This window comes from Arvicanthis niloticus, chromosome 22, assembly GCF_011762505.2.
Source record: "Arvicanthis niloticus isolate mArvNil1 chromosome 22, mArvNil1.pat.X, whole genome shotgun sequence".
Taxonomy (NCBI): domain Eukaryota; kingdom Metazoa; phylum Chordata; class Mammalia; order Rodentia; family Muridae; genus Arvicanthis; species Arvicanthis niloticus.
In genome coordinates this window covers 51,980,350-52,003,002 of record NC_133429.1, presented here as the reverse complement: position 1 = coordinate 52,003,002, position 22,653 = coordinate 51,980,350, and the positions used below count along the sequence as shown (strand labels likewise).

General features: G+C 40.2%; 1 protein-coding gene across 1 annotated transcript; it reads right to left on the bottom strand.

Annotated features, from left to right (window-relative positions):
- Positions 1-14,320: 14,320 nt before the first annotated feature.
- Positions 14,321-22,389, bottom strand: LOC143436456 (uncharacterized). Its single transcript, XM_076920851.1, is given in 5 exon segments — positions 14,321-14,702; positions 14,704-16,122; positions 17,230-17,290; positions 17,482-17,608; positions 22,275-22,389. Coding segments are annotated over 5 exon segments (1,758 nt in total). The 5' UTR covers positions 22,278-22,389; the 3' UTR covers positions 14,321-14,554.
- Between the last annotated feature and the right edge of the window lie 264 nt (positions 22,390-22,653).

Sequence of the window (22,653 nt, the reverse complement as noted above, 5' to 3'; positions counted from 1 at the left end):
CACAAGAATATAATCTACAACATAGATTCTTTACAACAGAAAAACAACCTTTTGATACCATGTCATTGTTCCTCCTCCTCCTCCTCCTCCTCCTCCTCCTCCTCCTCCTCCTCCTCCTCCTCCTCCTCCTCCTCCTCCTCCTCCTCCTCCTCTTCTTCTTCTTCTTCTTCTTCTTCTTCTTCTAACTTGCTACTCTGCTACTGTGATTGAGTCATCTAAGCAAGACTATCTCAGGTAATAAGTGGTTGTTGTCCATGATTCTGTCAGATCAGAGTCCATCATTATCGGAGCTTAGATTAGAAACTGAAGGCAAAAAAACATGGACAAACACTGTCTCCTGGCTTGCCCTCTTGCTTGCTCACTGTCTCATTTTCAGCTAGCTCTCTCATCCACCACTGGCCTACTTGATTAGGGATATTGCAACACTCAGTGGAAGAGCCTTCCTAATCAATCATTAACACTATCTCTCACAGACATAGCAACCAGCCATTCTGATGAGGGCACACCCTCAATTGGGGCTGAAATGATGAGAACTTAAGACAACTATGACACAGACACAAGAATAAATGAGGAAGTTGTTTCAACACAAAACCAATATCAATTACAGGAGCCCCTGCCACCACAAGAGGGAGTTGGACTTGTGGCTGAGCAAGGACAAAATAGGGAGGGCACCTGGCTCAGAGCAGGGAAGGATACACTGGAATGGGGAGCTCAGAGGCTGTGCTGACCTGGGGTGAGTTTCTTTAACCCTGGGTTTCCCAGGACAGTGCTACAGAAGAGGAGCTAAAACAGCTGGAAGGTGGACGGAAAAGCAGATTGTAACACACAACTGAAAATGGCCACCAACAAAAGACAAGACCTCTGGTCCAAGGAAGATATGCTAACTTTTGTGAGAATCTATGAAGAATGATGACCTTGCATCTTACGACAGCTCCAAGTTCAAAACTACAGAGTCACATAGGAACTGGGCAAAGGGTAGTTCAGGAGGTGGAAAATGAGGTCTTCATCTTTCTACCCTGTAAAATAAGGTAGGCAAAGCCTGATTCTGCCCTGGATGCTGTCTCGAAGAGTTCTCTGTCATGGACTAGTCAATGGGTCTAGGTTGTTAAGAAGGTGTGGGGCTAGTAACTAAATCCATTAGGATGGAGTCTGTCTCATTTCCTCAGTGAGAGAATAACAAAATGCCCCACACACAAAATAGACAGCCACAAGGGCTACCCAGCAGATTCCTCCACTTGGACAGAGGAGAAAAAGAAGATAGGAAGGGAGCTGTGAGCCCTGTAGCAGGGTTCTAAGTCTGCTCTAACCTTCCCAGAAATTAAGACCATGAACACACCATCCCCTACACCAGGCTCTGAAACATCTTCCAAGCCCTTTGTGGCTTCAACTCTCGAGTGCATCCACTATACTGTGCTTCCAAACTCACTTTAGTCATCTCCCTTTGCAAATAATCAAGAAAAGTTTAAAACCCAAGGCACACAAACACAAATCTGACAGATAAACCACTCTGACACTAAGAACAACAATGACACATCAGCCTTCAGTTGGGATTCCTGAGGGTTTCAGGGTTCCAGTCCATGCACCAAGATGTTGTGCCCAAGTCACTGGGACCCCAAAGACCAACAAGAACCTATTGCAATGCAAATACACAAAGGTCTGTACTATGAGCTCATTAACAAGGATTGTCCCCAGTCAATCTCACATCAGGTCCAAACTGAGAGACACAGTCTAGGGGTGCCGAGTATTTACTGTACTTACAACAAATACTGTACTTACTGTATTTATCTATATGTAGCTAAACCCTGCTGTTGTACCTTGACTGGATGTTGATAAGTGAGTTTTGTCATAGGATGTCTGCTCAAGTGCAATCTCAAAAACTGTGCATGCCTCCTAAAGATATTGCAGACCATCCCCACTTGCTTTTCCTTTCCTGCCTCATTCCTGTGTCATAATCCCCACTTGGGCAGACAGTTTGTGTTCACCCACATGTCATGCCTGAAAGGACACAAGGTAAACTTTCTATAGATCTACCACAATATTTCTTATCCTGAATGCAATTTTCACAATTTTACTGGAATAAACAACAGAAGCAGCTTAACCTCGCTAATGACAAAGTCTCCTTGTAGATTACTAAGTACATATCTTCCTGTCCACCTCTTCTCCCAGCTTTCAACATTGGCAAGCATTCCCTCTTGAACATAACAAATAAACAGGCCAGTAAAAGAGGCAGCACTCAGCCAAAGCTCTCTGCAAATCCATACATAAAACAGTAACCCAGGAACAAAACTCCCACCCAAACAAGACAAATCCAAAATCAGTATCCAAATCAATAATCACTTCAAATCCAGAGGACTAGACACCACCATTGGAATATAATAAATAACAATCAGGAAAATATGTCAACAAGAAATCCAAGATATCCTATCACAGCAGGTTCTGAGAAATTAAAAAAATGCAACAGATATGGTACAAAAGAGGTTGTTTGGGGGAAGGAATAGAGATACACAAAAGGACCTGCAGACAGGTAGACAGACAGGGAGCAGAGAGACCTGAGAGTAGAGAGGGAGCAGGTGCAGAAAACAGAGACAAGAAACAGAGAGAGCTGCTGTAGCTGGTGGTCCGTGTATATAAAGCACACCTGACAAAAGCAGCAGGTGATGGAAGCAGGGAATAACTTAAGCAGTTGCTAAATTCCTGAGAGCAGAGCATTGAAATAACCTGTACACTGATAATTACAGAGGCAAGGTTTACCCAGGGAACAGGAAGAGAGAATCTCAGACATTAAAGATGAATATGACAAAATGAATACATTATCAAAAAAGGTGGATTCTAAATGTTTCCTGGCCATAAACAACCCGGAATTCTGCAACATATGAGAAGGGAAAAACTACAGATTACTGGAATAGAGAAAGAAGAGTAGCCAGGTGGGGTGGTGCACACCTTTAATCCCAGCACTTGGGAGGCAGAGGCAAGCGGATTTCTGAGTTAGAGGCCAGCCTGGTTTACAGAGTGAGTTCCAGGACAGCCAGAGCTACACAGAGAAACCAAAAACAAAACAAAACAAAAAGAGTATTAGCTCAAAGGTCTAGAAAATATTTTCAATGAAATCATAAAGGAAAATTTTCCTAAACCAAAGAAGATGCCTGTTAATGTACAAGAAGCATCCAAATCACCCAAAAGATTGGAGGAAAAAAAGTCCCTTTAACACATAATAAACACTAAACGTAAAAAGTAAAGCAATATAAAAAACTATAACGGAAAAAATTAACAAAAACTAAACAAAACGTAAACAAGTAATGTATGAAAGCAGATCTATTAGGTTTATACCTGTCTTCTTAATGTATTCTATAAAAGACACATGTGTTTGGACACATGTGCTGCAGAGTCAAAGAAATCATACATGTTTCTACAAGAAAGCAACATGTCCAAATGTTTTGGGCAGATTCAGAATCAGCCACGATAGTGACATTACTCAGAGATCACTGCCTGATCTAACTAGTGAGAAGCATCAACAGGGACCTCCCAGGTGGTCACATCTGGCTGATGCGTCCCATCCAGCTCCACATTGGACCTAGCACTCCAGCTTGTACAGCTCAGCCGCCTGCCCCTACCCATTGTGGGCAGTGATTCTGTACTCACCATGACTCAATTTCAGAGCTTCCCTGAGGTCTCCACACAGCATTCTACAGCAGAGCTCAGAGCAGGACACAGAGAGCCACTTAAGACTACACAAAAACAGTTAACTTGCGGAATAGCACCTGGAAGAATCCACCTCCTTGTCTGATTGGCAGGTCTGCTTGGAAGCCTTGATTGGCCAGTGAGTCTTACCACTCCTCAAGGTTAAAGTGTGCTTCTGGTGCAGGGGGAGATCTTTTCCAAAGGTCTTAGAAGTTTTTTGTACTCCAGTAGCATGTGTGCATATCCTTCAAAAGGAATCTCACCCCACCTAGCCCTCGGGGAGAACCCACCATTCCAGCTCTGGCTGTTCAGCTGCCTGATATTTCTCTGTGAGAGCACTGATCCTACACTTACCAGGACCTGACTTCAGACCTTGCATGAGTTTTCCTCACAGCACTTGCCTTCTTCTTCCTGTAATCAAGGTGAATAGCTTCCATAGCCCATTACTCAAGGTGCAGTGGAGGTATCAATCTGACCCACAAAAGAAAGGATGCCCAGGCTAAGAAATATCTTAGCATTCTGTTTAAACTCCACTTCATAGTTACCTGGAAACAGCTAGATATGCTCCAACCCATAGTTACCTTGCAACAGTCGGGTAGGCCTGACCTACTGTAAAGGTGGCTGGTTGGTTCTTCCTCTCTCTTTTGATCTCTTGCTCTCTTGCTCTCTCTTTCTCTTGCCCTCTTGGTCTCTTCCCTTCCCCCCTCTCTCTTTACATGCTCATGGCTGGCCTCTACTTCTCTACTCTCTGCCTCTCTCTGCCTTTCTCTGCCTCTTCTACCCTCTTAACTCCCCTCTCTATGTCCTGAATAAACTATATTCTATACTATACTGTCTTGTGGCAGGTTTTTCATGGGGAAGAGCTGTCTCAGCATGAGGCATGTTTCCTCCGGGGAAGAAATATCTTAGCAGGAGGCATGAGCCTGCTGAGGCATTCCCTTCCCCTACATGTTCCCACACACCCATAGAACATATTCCATTTCTCTTTAAAGAGAGGTAACTATGGGGAGGAGCATACCTGGCTGTCACCAGATAACTGTGAGGTAGAATTTTAGACAGAATGCTAACACCATTAACATTAAAGAGGGATTTTAGGAAACAAGCTTCATGCTGGGATCAGGAAAACTGCAGCTTTCTTTCAAAAGATGATAGGTATGAATAAACCCTAAAGAAAAGACAGACTCATAAGGGAAACACAGTTCAGCAGTATTGGTAGCCAGCACATCTTCATCAATGGCAAAGTGAAGAAAAACCACAGAAGAAAAACCACCACCACCGCCTAGCTATACTTGGATTTATTATAGTGAGAGCGCACAGATGAAAATTACCCAAGGGAAGAGATACGTTCATGTGGCACATAGAAGAGCTCTATAGGGGAACTTTGTTTATTCTTTCAGAGTAGAGTTTTGACAGTTTTATGCAGGACTCCAGGAAGCTTTATTATTTAGAGTATTTATTAGATTGGAACGCTTTAGATAAAATGACATCTAGCATGGTTGACCATTATTTTGTAGGCCTTCAGGAGGTTGTAAATACATGGCCTGAAGTTAGTGCCACAGATCATATTATTAATGTAATATGACTTGATACACCCATGTCCCCATCAAAAGAATTTGTAATAGCAAATTCTAAGGATATGTAGAATATTTTCTAAGTAATTCCAAAGGCCAGTGTGGCAAAATGGCTCCAAACTCAGGAATGTCACACATAGGTGACATCTGTTGCCATGATAACCCTGCATACCTTCTTGGAGCCCAGTCCTCACACTCAGCCTGGGAACTGCCTACATCACAGCCTAGATAAAAGGCAAACCTTTCCCCACCTTCTTACCCTTGTCTTTTCTCTGTCTTCTCTTTGTCTCTGTTCTTCCCTAATAAAACCTCTACCATGGGAAACTGCTTTGGCCTGATGTGGTATATCCTGATGTGAGCCGCCATCCCAACACAACAGCCAGACCTCTCCTTCGATAAAGTTTTTAGTGAACAGCCATGTGTCCTGGACAGACAGCTCTCTCTCTCTCTCTCTCTCTCTCTCTCTCTCTCTCTCTCTCTCTCTCTCCTTATTGTTAGTCCCAACTCTTGACAAGGATATATTTGTCTAAAGAGACTGAAAACCTATGGTTCTTTCTTCTCCCCATAGTTGCCAAATGATCCATGTAGTTCAGAGTCTCTGGATTATGATATGGATTCTTACTGCTGAACATTAGCTAGTATGGGTCTAAAGTTGGGTCTGTGTTGGGGCTCGGGTATTAAAAATGTTTGTATGAACACATGCTAGTTAGACCAAGAGTTTGCTGGGTCACCTTCTTCTTTGGAGAATTGCTTTAATTACATATAATTTATATGTTACCTACAAACATGGTTATTCATTAATACAATATCAAGGGGCTGAAGGCATGGGTGTGCCCAGGGAAATAGGATGAAGGTACTTTATGAGTAGATTTGGTAAGTTGAATTCTAAATTGAATTCTATGTTTTCATGTTGGATATTCCTTAAGAAAAGTAATCTTACCCAAGGAAGAGCACACCAACTAGTTGTCCACTGCAAAACTGTCAGCCCTGAAAACATACATATAAGTAACATTATATGGATTGAACAGGTCACATTTAGGAATATATGCATATAAAAATACATCCAATAATAATTAGTGAAAAAAGAGACCATGAGTAGAGTGGGGAAGGCTATATGGGATGGTTTGGAGGAAGGGAAGGGAATGAAGAAATGTAATTAAATTACAATCTCAAAGGTTAAAAAAATATGATCAGAAAAATAGAATAAAAGTTTTAAAAAATAAAGGAAAAAGAAAGCTTTGTAGGTATCCTTTCCTTGACATGTGAATTGACTTGAAACACCCTGTTGAACTGTTCTAAAGAGTCAAAAGAGTGAGTTAAGAAACCTATAAATAGTCTGAATCCTGTTCTTAGTATTTGCTTGCTCCTAAACTTTCTGTTCTGTTTGATCCTGATTTTAGTTCAGTTTCCCTGATTAGCAAAATACAAATGCAAAACCAACAAAACAATGTTTTCCTTTAAAAAAAAGAAAGAAAGAAACCCATACAATAGAAGGTGAAACAATTCCTTTAAAAATCTCTGGAATTAAACTAGTAAGAAGTGCTTCCTTCTATAAGAAATGTAATGTAATGGATACCTACAATTAATATTTATGGAAAACACATTGAGTGGCTTCTCATATCAGCCTTCTTTAAAAGCCGAAGTATATTAAATCTTAATTTAGTGAAGTTATTGCTAAAGGAAGCTAAGATAACTTGGTTTGAAAACATTACTTCTCTATAGTACAGTTTAATGCAGGAACAGAATTTGAAATTTTAAGATTTGTATATAATTAAAATGATCTTTAATTTTCTCTTGAATATTAAATCCTAAAGTTATTTTTTGCCAAATGCTAGGTTGTCAGGATGGTTACATAATCAGTGGCATCATAGACTGCTTGTTTCTGAAGCAAGCGCATTTGTTTTGTGCTTCTATGACTGAATCCAGACTCAGCTCCTGACTGTGAAAGCTAGTACAGCATGATAGTTTTGAGAGTATAGATTTAGAAGAAGGTTTGAATATGAATTTGTGGATGATTTTCAATTGAGAGGTTGGAGATGCTGTGCTGGGAAAGGTTTTAGAGTGGCTGTAGTTTTATTTTCTATATTTACAGGAAGCCTTAGTGACACAGGGAGAGAGCACAAGTTTGTAGCCAGACTGAATCAAGTTTGTTTCTGCCAATTACTAGTCATGTGACCTTCAGCAACTTAATTCTTTGACATCTCAGAACCTATTGTATAGAACTACCTTCCAGCCACACTGCCACCATCCTCATGAGTTGAGCTGTGCATGGTTGCTAAAGATCACCATAGCTGGTCTTATTGACTTTCGACTCTTTCTCATAGGAGGAAGGGTGGTGAAGTCCAAATAACTAGCACCTAAGTATCCAACTACTCCCAACCAGTTGTATGCAATTCTGCCCTAATTACATGAAACTTTAGGGAAGGGCTAGAGTATATAGTCTGGAAAGAAGTCTTAAAGGAGGTGGGGTACTCCATTAGCATGGTCATCTATGCTGGTGCAGACTTTCTATCCATCTACACTCCTGCTCATATCATCTCACCCATTGCTCTATAAGTAAGCCCAATAAACTCACTGGCTTTTCAATGTGAACTTTGATAGACTTGTTCTTCCTTCTAAAAGAATAATTTCTTATAAAAGAGCTGACCTCTCAGCCTCACTTAAGAAAACAATCACAGGGTTGTCAAGATGGCTCAGCAGTTAAGAGCACTGGCTGTTCTTCCAGAGGTCCTGAGTTCAATTCTCAGCAAATACATTGTGGCTCATGACCATCTATAAAGGGATCTAATGCACTCTCCTGGGATGCAGGTGTACATGCACACAGAGCACTCATACCTTAAATCAACCAGTCAAATTAAGCAATCAATCAATCAATAAGAATACAGTCACTTCAGTAGCTTGAACATTGACACTTTTTTAAAAGTTATTTTTGAAATATAGAGTCTTGCCACTTAACTCAGACTGGCTTTAAACCCGTGAGCCTCATGCAACAGTGGATAATCTATTACTAATGTTATAAATACAATTTACTCAGATTTATGTCATAATCCCTTGGTTAATGTTGGGTAAAATCAGCTTGACTATTTATACATTAGTTTTTGGTAAAAATCATTGTCAATATCGGTAAACATTTTAGAGTAGACATTAACATAATTGTGATCGATCCCAGACATTTAAAGGACTGATTTATATTCACTATGAGGAGCTGACCTGGGTAGAAAACTAATCTATCTAAAATTTATCCATTTCTTCTCTAAACATTTTTTGCTCTAGTTTTAATTTTTGAAAAAGTTCCTAATGTGAACCCAATATTTTAAACTTGGACGAGTTTTATATTTTTACTTAAGGTGTATATCCTGACATAGAACAAATGAGCTTTTCTATTTAAACAATGGGGAAAGGATCTGGACATAAACAAGTCTAATGATCAATAACTGTTGTTTTATAAATGTTAACATTTGAGACTGTCCAGGTAGTTAAGTTGGGGTGGGTTAAGGTTGTAAGTATGTTCAAGGCAAACTTTGACATCCCAAGGTAAACTGATGTGAGGCATAAAGTCAGTGACTGATCACTCAGCAGACTTTTCTCTGAGGGAATAAAGCTTGATCCACTGGGGTCAGTACTCCCTGTGAACAGAAAGGAACTCTTTGAAGTCTTAGAGAGACAGTGAGAAGGAAAAAAGAAAAGAGGGGAAGAATCAAACGCACACACGCACACACACACACACACACACACACACACACACACACACACACACTTAGTGGATAAAGGAAGACAAGTCCCAATAATACCACATTATATATATATATATATATATATATATATATGTATATGTATATATCAATATCTACCTATCTCTGTCTGTCTATATCTATCTATCTATCTATCTATCTATCTATCTATCTATCTATCTACATGCATACAACATACACATTTGGAATGGAGCAAATTCCCAACAAGCAAGCTCCAACCTTTTTACTATATACAATGTGATAATTTGAATATGCTTGGCCCATCCAGTGGCACTATTAGGAGATGTGGCCTTGTTGGAGGAAGTGTGTCATTGTGGGCATGGGCTTTAAGACCTTCATCTTAGCTCCCCAGAAGCCAGTCTTCTCCTAGGGGCATTCAGATCAAGATGTAGAACTCTCAGCTCCTCCTGTACCATGGCTACCTGGATAATGCCATGCTCCTGTCTTGATGATAATGGACTAAACCTCTGAACCTGTAAGCCAGTCCCAATTAAATGTTGTTCTTGTAAGAGTTGCCATGGTCACAATGTCTGTTCACAGCAGTAAAACCTAATTAAGACATATATATATATATATATATATATATATATATATATATATATATATATATATCAAAACTCCAACAAGCAAGCTCCAACTTTATTTTTTCTCTTAGCTTTTTTTATAGCACCTAAGGCAAAGTTCTCTATGAGAGAAGAAATTTACCTAATAGCCACAGTTACATAAAACTGATGAGGACAGCATACAATGACAGGGACTACCTGCAGTAGGCCAAGATGGATCTCAGAAGCCTGCAGCAGCTCCTTGTAAAGAGGATGGTGTCTGGGACCCTGAGAAGCAGGAGAAACATCCCTCCAGGGGATCTGCCATCTAAAATAAGGGACTACCTGCAGTAGACCGGAATGGAGACATCTCAGTAGCATGCAGCAGCTCTTTGTAAAAAAAACAGTTGTTCCCATTTCTCCTAACCTTAGCCCTGGACAATGGCTGTATAGATTTCATTTGTGTGTGACTGTTTTTCAGTTGTCTTTGGTGTGCATAATTATTCTATTATATCTGATTTTCTTACTTCTTTCTCCTTCTGCTCTGGTGAATTCTGTGAAACTAGATGTTCCTTGATGTAATGATTCTTAAACAATTAAAAATTGAGGCATAGGGCACAGCATGGCACAGTCCTAATGGCTGAGGTGCATGCTGTGTGTTCTCATCTTGGAAACAATGCAATAACTGCACAATGGTAGTTCCAGACTAATGCTTGACTTGCAAAGAAAATTTGAAGAAATTATTAGAAAATGAAATAGAGCCAACACTGGAACCCCAAGAAAGGAGAAATCTATTGAAGTTATAAAATAAGCAAGTATAGAATTCATAAATTATATGTTATGTTATATATGTTAGTAAAACTAAGTTAAAACACTGGGACTCTTAGGAGAGTCATTGTGTGCAATGTGCAGAAGTAGAAAGCTAGTGGAACTACTGAGTTAAGGGTTAATTTGATTCTTTCTGGCCACTGCCTGGCAGCTTTGTCCATGTCATTTATCATTAGAGCTTCACAGGAAAATGCAAGTAGCTGACCTTGGAGCTCTGAGCTCTGAAGTATAATAAGTTAAAAGTTAAAGTTTAAATAATGATGTTTGCAATTATTATTATTTTGGCTACAGGCCTAGGAATAGGGAAGCTTGAAATTTGGGGGAACAATTATAAGTCTTAATTCTTTGTGGGATGTGGTTATTTTTTTAAATTTGATTTGGCAATGATTATACAATGTCTTTTTTTTTCTATTTGCTTTTGGAGTATCAATAAAAGACTGGGGCAAGAAAAAGGCAGGAGAGCATGAGAAGAGCATGTGAAGAGTGAGTGAAGAGAGAATGTGAGGTGTGTATAGAGAGTGTGTGTGTGAGTGAAAGGAGTGCATGTAGTGTATGTGAGATGTGTATGAAATGTGTGTGAAGAGTGTGTGTGAGAGTGAAAGGGAAATGCACAGAGGTGTGTAGGAGTGTGGGAGTTCAAGAAAAGCACACAGGAGAAAAGCAGAATGTGCAGAAGAATGCAGAGTGTGTGCAGCCTCAAGCTGCAAGTGAATGAGCAAGAAAGAAAGCAGAGAGTGAGAGGGAAGAGAAACATTAAGCCTTGAAAAATTGCCTGTCAGCTTATACCCAAAAAGTAGTCTGTGTATATTTATTATGCACCTTCCAGATATCCCTGCTTCCAGTTGAGAATTCTAATCTTGTGTTGAGGCTGGACCCTGACATAAAACAACCACAAAAATATTCTTCAAAAACAGATTAAAAACATTACACAAAAGAAAATTGCAACAGAATTATTAATTATATATTCTTCTTTTGACACTCATGCCTAACTAAGCACTTTCCATCTATTTTTTCTCTCCACAAGTTCATCATAACCCCAAAGCAACAATTCTTTTGCCATTAATTAACAAAGTTTAAAAAAGCCAAGTCTATACTAACAGGTTTTTCCCTATGCTTAACTAGCAACAGTTTGTATTTACAAATAAACAGATGGTCTGTTTTACATATTATTTTTGAAGTCTTGTTCAGCTAAACTGGCTGATCATCTATTCTTATATTTACAATAACATTATTTACTGTTTGTTCATAACGCTGTCTGTGGATAGCCCTAGCCTCTTGTTGTCATGGTAACTCCACTCCTGGGAGGGACTGCGAAGGAGGAGTGAATCTTGTAAACCTTCTGTCCAATCAAATTTGTTAAATAAAGGCTACAGCCAGTGATTGGGCAGTAGAAGAGGAGTGGGAGGAGCCAGAGGCAGGAAAAGGGGGAAGACGAGGAGAGAGAGAAGCGGGGGAGTTGGCAGTTGGTCGAGGGAGAGGGCAGTTGATGGAGGGAGAGAAGACGAAGAAGGCCTTGACCTAGGAAACCGCAAGTTGTTAAGAGCTCTCTTAGCCGGGGAAATAGTGTAGTTTAATGGTAAATCTGCCCAATCTAGGCATGCAGCATTCATTTGATACTTATTGACTTGTGTCGTTATTCTATGGACTCCCTATGGGCAAGAGATTTACCGCAACATGCTGTCTTTTCATGGTGCACACCAAAACCTGTGGTAACATGTTTAGACCACAGATCTAGGAACTCAGACCCAACCTAGAATAAATGTTTTCTTTGATCACTAACTTGTCCCAATCTTATTTTTTTCTTCCTAGTATGATTACATACTGTAACATATGAAAGCTCAGTATGATCACATATTGTAACATATGAAAGCTCACTGGACTCCTTTTCTAACCTATGAAGGCCTCACTATTCTACAAGGGAGGGAGCATGTTCTACTCTGAGTCTAACTTTATTATATCTTCTGGCAAAATAACTTGAACCATCTCCTTAAACTTCTTATCAACTACCCTAACCTCCTAGAACTATTTGAATCAAATCAGGAATTCTGTAAAATCATTAATTTATCCAAACATTATTGTTTTATGAAAGTTCATCTTCAAATTGATCTGCAGAAAAATTGTGCAATAGAGTGGGCTGTCTCTCAGAAAGCAATCACACCAGACTATAGGCAGTGAGAGTCTCCCCACACCCAATCACACCATGCTAAATATATGAAGAATATTGCAATGACAAACAAGAGAAAGCACAGCAGCAGCAAGAAGCAATCTGGAGACAAAGCCTCTGGGACTCTGACTCTCTGAGGTACACCCATGGTTGTCAGAAGTCATCTAAGAGAGGTTAAGGCTAGTGGATGACTTTCCTGAGATGGTCCACCTTTTTTTTGGTTGAGCTTCAATGAATCAGCTCTGGAAGGCAAGGCCCCGAGAGACTTCATTCCAGAATTGCTTCTGGCTGTTGATATACCTGCCTCTTCTTTCACTATTACAGAATCTAACAATTCCTGGGTATTAGCCCATCCTATTTGGCAGATATTCTGCAGATCGACAAAGATGTTCTGTCTTGTAGTGATGCTATGTAGACAAATAGATAATTTTGTAATTCCTAACAATGATTCTTCAGAATTCCTACATTTATACTAGTAATTATTGAGCACTCTATAAAAAAGAGCTGCAATTAGATCTCTTTAAATCTTCAGGTATCATGGGCTAATTGCACTAAGAGAAAGCAGATATATTTATAACCAGGGAAAACATTCCTTTCAGGCTGGTTATAAAGCCATTATCTGATAACTAAATGTGGTGGATAGCCCTAGCCTCTTGTTGTCATGGTAATTCCACTCCTGGGAGGGGCTGCGAAGGAGGAGTGAATCTTGTAAACCTTCTGTCCAATCAAATTTGTGAAATAAAGGCTACAGCCAGTGATTGGGTAGTGGAAGAGGAGTGGGAGGAGCCAGAGGCAGGGAAAGAGGATAAGACCAGGAGAGCCGTTGGAGTTGGGGAACCGTAAGTTGTTAAGAGCTCTCTTAGCCGGGGAACAGTGTAGTTTAATGGTAAATTTGCCCAATCTAGGCATGCAGCATTCATTTGATATTTATTGACTTGTGTCTTTTCTTCTATGAACTTCCTATGGGCAAGAGTTTTACCGCAACAACTAAAGGCCAGCTGGGAGTGAACAATTTATTGTAGGTGCAAGGAAAGAAGACAAAATACGGACTAGATTTATCTATACAAAACTTTAATACTAATGTGATGCTAGGCAGATGATTTGCCTCTTGACAAAACCATGCTTAGACATAAAAGTTGTTTTAAAATTTTATGAACTTGTGGAGCTAGTGGCAGATGTTTAGATAACTAGTCTTAATAGAAACACTTGTAAACATATTTGTTTTTTAAAATTATTTTATTTACATTCTAATAGTTGTCCCCCTTCCAAGTCCCCTTCCCTGAGTTCTTTATCCCATCCCCTCAAACCCCGTCTTTGAGAGGGTGTTCCCCCAACTGCCCATCCACCCCACCTCACTCCTACCAGCATTCCTCTTTCCTGGGGCATCAAATTTCCATAGGGTTAAGCTCATCTCCAACTGAGGCCATACAAGGCAGTCCTCTGCTACACATATGCCTGATGTCACAAACTCTAACCCTCTTACCTTTATCCCTAACACCCTCACTCTAACCCTAAACCCTGACCCTAGCCATGAGTTACGGCAGCTGTGGTCTAACCCCTAACCCTAACCCATCCCATCCACCCATTCTCCTCTAATTCTAACCCTAAACCCTATCCCCAACTCTACCCCTAACCTTCTAACACTAACCCAGAACCTGAACCCTAACAACCCTAACCCTTCACCATATTCAATACTTTCAGAGTTTCCCTCTAGTTGATTTCTTTCATGCCCTTTGTCTTAATTTGTGTTTTATTGCTGTGAACAGAAACCATGACTAAAGCAACTCTTATAAAGAACATTTAATCTGGGATAGTTTACACATTCATAAATTCAGTCCATTAGCATCAAAGTAGGAAGCACAGCAGTGTCCAGAAAGATATGTGCTTGAGGTGCCAAGAGTTCTACATAATCATCAGAAGGCAGCCAAGGGAAGACTCTTTTCAGCCCTGGGTGGAGCTTAAGCATAGGACCGCAAAGCCTACCCCCATGGTAACTAAGGTCTCAAACAAGGCCATCCCTCATAATGGGTCTTGTATGGGCCTTTTCCATGGGCCAAGCATATTCAAATCATACCTCTGAAGATCACTGTGACCTGTAAAGGCTTTACTACATTGGTTACATTCATACTGTTTCTTTCCAGTATGTGTTATTTTATATATTTGCAGACCACTTGGTTGTGAAAAAGGCTTTACTTCAATAATGACATTCATAGGGTTTTTCTCCAGTATGTGTTCTTTTATGTTTTTGGAGATAATCTTGAAATGCAAAGGCTTTACCACATTGATTACATTCATAGGGTTTCTCTCCAGTATGTGTTCTTTTATGTCTTTGGAGATTACTTTGACATGCAAAGGCCTTACTACATTGATTACATTTGTAAGGTTTCTCTTCAGCATGAATTACTTCATGCCTTTGAAGCTGACCGTGAGAAGCAAATGATTTACCACATTGCTTACATTCATAAGGTTTTTCTCCAGAATGTGTTGCTTTGTGTATTCGGAGACTAAGCTGTTGTGAAAAGGATTTATCACATTCATTACATTTGTACGGTTTTTCTCCAGTATGAATTCTTTCATGTCTTTGAAGTTCACGATGATATGCAAAGGCATTACCACACTGGTTACACTCATAAGGTTTCTCTCCAGTATGAATTCTTTCATGCCTTTGAAGTTCACGATGATATGCAAAGGCATTACCACATTGGCTACATTCATAAGGTTTCTCTCCAGTATGTATTCTTTTATGTATATGAAGATAATCATGATATGCAAAGGCTTTACCACATTGATTACATTCATAGGGTTTCTCTCCAGTATGTATTCTTTTATGTTTTTGAAGACTACTGTGACATGTAAAGGCTTTACCACATTGATTACATTCATAGGGTTTCTCTCCAGTATGTGTTCTTTTATGTATTCGGAGATGAATATGTTGTGAAAAGGCTTTATTACATTGATTACATTTGTAAGGTTTCTCTCCAGTATGAATTCTTTCATGCCTTTGAAGTTGGCCATGGTATGCAAAGGCTTTGCCACATTGCTTACATTCATAAGGTTTCTCTCCTGTATGTGTTCTTTTATGTATTCGTAGATGACTATGTTGTGAATAGATTTTATCACACTGATTACATTCATAGGGCTTCTCTCCAGTATGTATTCTTTCATGTACTCGGAGACTACTACTACATGCAAAGGCTTTATCACAGTGATTACATTTATAGGGTTTCTCTCCAGTATGTATTCTTTCATGTACTTGGAGACTACTGCTACATGCAAAGGCTTTACCACATTGATTACATTCATAGGGCTTCTCTCCAGTATGTATTCTTTTATGTCTTTGTAGATTACTATGACATGCAAAGGCTTTACCACATAGACTACATTTGTAAGGTTTCTCTCTAGTATGTATTCTTTTATGTATTTGGAGACTACTGTAATGTATAAATCCTTCACTATATTGAATACCTTCATAGGGTTTCTCTCCAGTATGAATTTTTTCATGCCTTTGAAGATAACTGTGACATGCAAGGGCTTTACCACATTGAGTGTATTCAGAAGGTTTCTCTTCAGTATGATTTCTTTCATACCTGCAAAGATAATTGGCACATGTGAAAGCTTTACCACCATCATTACACTGATGAATCTTTTTATCTGTAGGAATTAATTTTACAATTTGGTCTTCTTTTAAAGAGGAATCATATCTTAAGGTTTTATCACTTTGCTTACATTCGTGGTTTCCCTTTCATTATGGGTTGTTTTGAGTCTTTGAGGATACCTATAATTGCAAGAGTGTTTATTTCATGCTCACATTTATAGCATTCTTTTTCTCTATGAAGTTTTTCACATATTGAAGAGAGGTGGAAGAATTCAGAACTTTATCACACTAAGTACATTCATAAATTTTCCTATATTGTGAAATATACTGCATTTGCATACTACATATACAAAGTGAGCCAGGACAAACAGAAAAGAATTTCCACATTCCTAGTACTCACAGGGATATGCTGCAGTGTGAGTTTGTGGATGAATTCCCAATGAACATGTATCACATTGAGAAAGTCTACTCAAATGGGGAATACTACATATCTTCTAATTATTATGGGAGAGAGGTACATTGCTTGTTTTCAATATCCCTATGCTTACATGGGTTATATCCATTGTGACAAAGGAAAAGAAGACTAACAAATGAAAGGGTTCCACACAATTATGCATTCACACAATTCAACTTTTTGTTCACCATAGACCTGTGGTATAGGGATTAAGGTTTCTCCCCAACAACATTCTTGACTCTCATAAAATGCCCCTCTCACTAAACTTAGCAATGTTCTACTTGTATACGAGTAACACTGGCTTTACTATGAAATATTTGCTTATTAGAAGGTTTTGAATATATACTTATCACCTATTCAATCTTTTGCAATATATGAGTGGTATGAGACTAGATTGGCAGTTGTATAGAGTAGCTGTAATATGGCTATGATTCAAAATGGTAATATCTGTTAAGGAATTGTTTCCTTGTCTTCTTTCTCAGAGGAATGCCCTGCAAACACAAATTGGATACCTGACATTGAGGTACATGAATTTGGGAGAATTTAATAATCATAAATACACTTTTTTACACTTTTTTTAAACTTCCAGGACACATTAACATTTCTTCAGAGGCATATTCATACCAACTTGCACATGAAAATTACCTTCCATGTCTTCTGAAACTTTGACACTGTTCTTCAATATTATGGTCTTCCCAATTGTAGCCTAAAATACAGTACCAGAAAATGTATGATATATTATTGGAAATTAGGCAAAATTTAAGTTATTATCTTTAGTGAACCTGATTTATTCACCATATTCTTCCTCATTTTCAATTGAAATTACAGAAAAGCATGAGTGACAAAGAAAACTTTGTCCCCTTATTTTAAAAAGTGAAAGGTAATTCACTGTCTTACCTATAGCAGTGAGGTTCTTGTAGGTCTCCAGCATCACATCTTTGTAGAGCCTCTTCTGTGAATGATCCAGCAAATCCCACTCTTCCCGAGTGAAGTTCACATGTACATCATCATAAGTCACTGCATTCTACATTATCCCATATATGTGTATAACAAAAGCATAATACAGACATCACTGTAAATGTATGCTTCTTTGACAATATTTTCATGTAATTTTGGTGCTTCCTCTACTTTTTTTCCAGACACAAAAGTTCTGATGTAATCAATAAGTCATTTTAGAAGGAAACTGAATAACGAGGTTCACCTTTGTCATTTCTCTGCCCTTTGAATAGAATACAGCCTTGAAATGGCAATCAACAGACATTAAAAGAAAGAGAGTGACAAGCAAACAGTACTGAGCACACATCAGAGAAATTGGATGAACAACTGCTAACTAAAAGAAATGATGGGTAAGTTGAGTATACTGACTCATATCTTTAATCCCAGCAATAGTACACATTTTGGCACAATGTGACTTCTGTACTTACCAGGAAGCTACAATAATCAGAAGGTTTACCACATTCGTGACAGAATAAGGGAACACAGAGAAAAAGCCAAGAACATAAGCCCTAAATTATAGTAAAGCTTTAATCAAAGAAACTCAGAAACTAAAGAAACTCAGCCAGGAAAAATGTAAACTTGACCAATATTACCTATGATTGCAGGTTAATACAAATTAAATAAACACAGGCTTCACAACTCCCAGAAAAATAACTCAAAGTGACCCCTAAACTGTTATATTTCTGACCCTCCAGCCAATACTGATCTCACTTCCAAACAGAGAGGCCCCAGGTTGTAGAGCTCTCTCTGTATGGAGGTGATCAGAAAAGTAGGCTATGGCTCAGCATCTCCCTATGCCTCCTTGTGATCTCACACAAACCCAGCCCCACCGAGCCCACATACAAACCAAGGTTGAAGAATAATTTAATGTCTGCTTCCTGCCACATGGGTTATGGCACATGATGTGGAATTTGACCTACCCACCTGCACACCACCATGCACACCTGAGAAGCCTCTGCATCTCAGAAACTCCTTTTGTACCCTGGAATTGAATTTCCCTGAATCATACCATTTTGTCAGGTGATAGTGGAAAGGTAAAAGGATTTTAATCAAATATTGCTCAAAGATAATCATCACCCCCTTTCTACCAGTTTCTAAACTATCTGTAAAGTGTATCACACAAAATTGCATGTGAAATGTAATATTCAGAACTTCTAGAAGCCAGACCTTCATTTTTAAAATCTACCTTCTCATTACACACCAAAAGCAATGCTTGTGTGTGCATACTGGTCCCTGATATTATAAGCAACACAGCGTCCTATGGCCAGAGCCCTAACCCTGAACCTCCTCCTACCTTAGGCAGGTTCAGAGGCTGCCACATGTACCAACAGAACATAGTGTGGTTCACAGTCCATCCTAGTTCAATTAAATTGGACTCTTATCAGAGATTAGCTAACCTGCTCTTCCTGGTGGCCACCACAATCACCATGGCATGGCTTATGGTCTCTCTCACAGCTCTCTAATGAACTGTATCAGAGAAGAAAATGGTAAGAATTTGCAAGCTACACCCCACTTGTGCTCCTCCTGATTGCTAGCCTGCCCAGAGTCCTTTACTTGCTGGGCCTCAGGACAGTGCCAGATCCCCTACTGGAGGATTAGAGATTAAATGACTCAGACAGCACAGGCCTTCCCAGCTCTGCCCTTCCACCCTAGGGGCAGACAGAGCTCTAGTATGGTAAATTAGTATTTTAGTAGAATCTTCCATCTTCCAAGGTCTTTTGTGTGTTCACTCCATTACACACTCAGCATTATCCAGTGAAGCCATCCTTTTGCTTCACAGGTGGGAAGTCCTGCAGTCAAACTCAAACAGTAACAACTAACAACAACTGGAGAGGTGGCTATGATTTGAAATCAAGAAACAGTGAATGAGAGATGAATGAAAAAAGAAATAAAAAAGGAAAGGACATGGGTGCTCCTAGGTATGGAAGAGTAGAAGGTTTATTATAGAGCAAAGGGAGGGCACAGCATCTAGGCAGGGGCATCTGGGAGAGTCCAGAGTGGACATGATCCTGAGCCATGTCAGGAGAGGGTAAAAGGGAGAGGGGGAGAGCCAGACTAAGAGGCTAGGAGGGTAAATGATAGATGAAAAAGACCAGGTATCCAAAATAGTTGGATTACATAAGGAAGGGCAGCTGGGAGAAGGGCACCCCAATCCCTAAACTAGAGGGAACGTATGCCAGCTATGTCCTGTGACAGGTAGGGACTGAGGGATGCTGGGAGAACCTGACAGCCAGGTTCACTCTGATTTGTTAAACAGGCACCTAAACCATATGTCCCAGGGTTTAAGACTTAACAGTAGAGAGAAATGAGAAGGTTTAAATGATTTAATTATAATCTCAAAAATTACAAAATTACTACCTTGCCTGAATCAGGTCCTTCTTCATAATTGTGACCCCTGCAGCTGACTCTCTTAAACTTTAGACTCTAATGTAGCTATTGCCCACCCTGTTTCACCCACACAGTAAACTGTTCTTCCTGTTCTGATCTGAAGGCAGAAGCCATGCTCCACATGCAAATCTTTTTCCTGTAGCTGCAATTGACAATTTAATTCCATGACTCAAATGAGTAATTTTAAAACTCTGTTTTGATGTATCCCTTTAACTTAAGGATTTAATAAGTTTAATCAAGAAGAAAGCTAGGTCATTGCCCTGGGGATCAAGAGACTGTGATCAAGGTGATCTGAGTCAACACAGCTTATCTCAGAAATATTTTTCTGAAAGGCTGAAGATGCAGCTGTTCTAGAATATGTGTTCCCAGGGGGAAATTACATACAATTAAAAGATTAATTTAAAATTTCTCTTTAATAATAGTTTGCATCCAACTCTGGTTTGTAGTGACATTTTAAATAATTCTGGAATTTTGCTTTCTCTAGAAAACAGAAATATTATAAGAATATGTTTTCAGTTTCATATCCCAGGTATAGAGATATGAGGCTGCTTCTGACTGTCTGCAGCCCCTGACCACGCAGAAGCATGGTTTTGCCAGCTACAGATTTCTGTGATAGTGTACATTTGGAATTCTGAAAACATTTTGGAGGGCACATAAATGTGAGGAGCCCGAGTGTCGGGGTGGGGGTTTTTAGCCTTTTAGGGAGGTTGGTTGTGATTTGTTAGTAACTGTACCGTTAAAGAAGAAACAAGGGAAAGAAATTAGATTCAAGGATCTCTTTCTCTCTATCCTTGTTTCTCTCCTATCTAGTGTTAGGGATGAGACTGGGGGTGGAGGGCAGGATAAAGGGTGGAAAAAAAAGAACTACAATGTCCTAATCGGATGGTTCCACATTTTGAAAAACATAGGGAAAGGAGGAGGTAGAAAGTATAAAAGCTGGGGTGGGGAGGTCTTGCACAAGCTATTTCTTAAGCTAAGTAAGCTTCTTAAGTAGAATACCATGTTGTATACTACTCACATGAGGGAAATGGAAGGAAACAGGAGGCTTCTATAAAGCCAGCAGAAACATATAAAGAAACTATGAAGTCAGCAGAAACATCATACAATGGAACACACTCAAGAGGAGTCTAATCAAACACTGCTGCACAAGGAGAACTCAGGGTGTCTCAAAAACATTCCTGACCAATTCTATAGTGGCCTTGGGACTGATAACCACAGCCCCATATGGTAAAAAGAGTTGTGTTCTCAGAATCTGAAGCAACCCCTCCCAAAGGCCCTGGCCCAAGATCTTGGGCCTTAGGGAAAGCTCCTAAGGTCTAGGCCTCAGACTTACTGGCTCTGCCAAATATGTTTCTGGGTTTCAGAAGGATCTATGACATTCTCTGTACATTCTTTCCTCAGGGAAAGAAAGCCTTGCTTGATCAGGCCAGCACTCAACACAACAGTGTTTTTCCTTTTCAAAGAGTTGTCACCCTGTGTAGTCTTGCCCATGTGGCAAAACTATGCTTTTCTCAAGAAGAAAACCGAACCTTTATGGAGCACCAGGCCCCAATGTTGATTATGATCCTGTAATCATTCATTGAGCAGCGTGTTAGAAGGCTGCTCTTTGATATGGGATGGGCCTGGTGGCTGGTTGTAAATCAGGGTTGTTTCCTTTGTTATGGCTTGGAGCTATATTTCTGGACAATCCTGGTGGACAAACGTGTATCCTAGCATTCTATCTCTAACAGGCCTGGTTAGCATACTACTTATCTGTGGTGGGTTTTAGAGGCAGTCCTCCCACAGTGACTTGGTGTCACTATCTCCTAGGCATTAATAAATTCTTTACATCATCAATTCTACTCTTTTACATCACAGCTTAATATTGAATTGCTACTCAACACATGAGACGCCTTTAGAACCTCCACAAAATTAACTCCAAATGGTTTGCACACCTTAATGTTAAATGCCAAGGACAGAACTTATAGAATCCAGGGCTCTCCGAGTTTCTCATCCTGCCAAGGATGATTCTACACACAAGCCACTGTTCCAAATGCTCTGTGCAGATACAGCCCCTGTAGTGAAGTCATTCAGAGACTACAGCTGGGTTCAGCGAGTGGCTAGGACCTCACGGGACCTCACGGGACCTCACGGGACCTCACGGGACCTCACGGGACCTCACGGGACCTCACGGGACCTCACGGGACCTCACGGGACCTCACAGGTGGCCGCCGGTTCCCACCCAGCCCCCGGAAAGACATACCACACCAGCTCTTTCTATTCAGCCCCCTGCTCCTCCCCGTTGTTGGCAGTGACCCTGCGCTCACCATGTCGCAACTTCGGAGCTTGCACGAGTTGGCTCAGAGCATTTAGCCGCAAGGCTCAGAAGACAGGGCGCGTACCTAATCATTCAAGCCTGCTTAGCTACTAAGCGGAACCTGCTGCTAGGCACCCGGAAGAGCCCGCCTCCTTTTCTGACTGGCAGATCCGTTTGAAGGCTCCGATTGGCTCCCATTGGTCTTGAATGACATTAGCACCCCCCTTTTGCGTTGGAATGTGCTGAAGGCGCACAGAATAGCGGTTCCTGGCTCTAACTTGGCTACCTTGTCTGCCAGGAGAAGTACCTAGTTCTAGATTGGTGCCCGTGTGTGTGTGGGGGGGGGTGGGGGGTGGGGTGAGGGGTGTGTGTGTGTGTGGTGTGTGTGT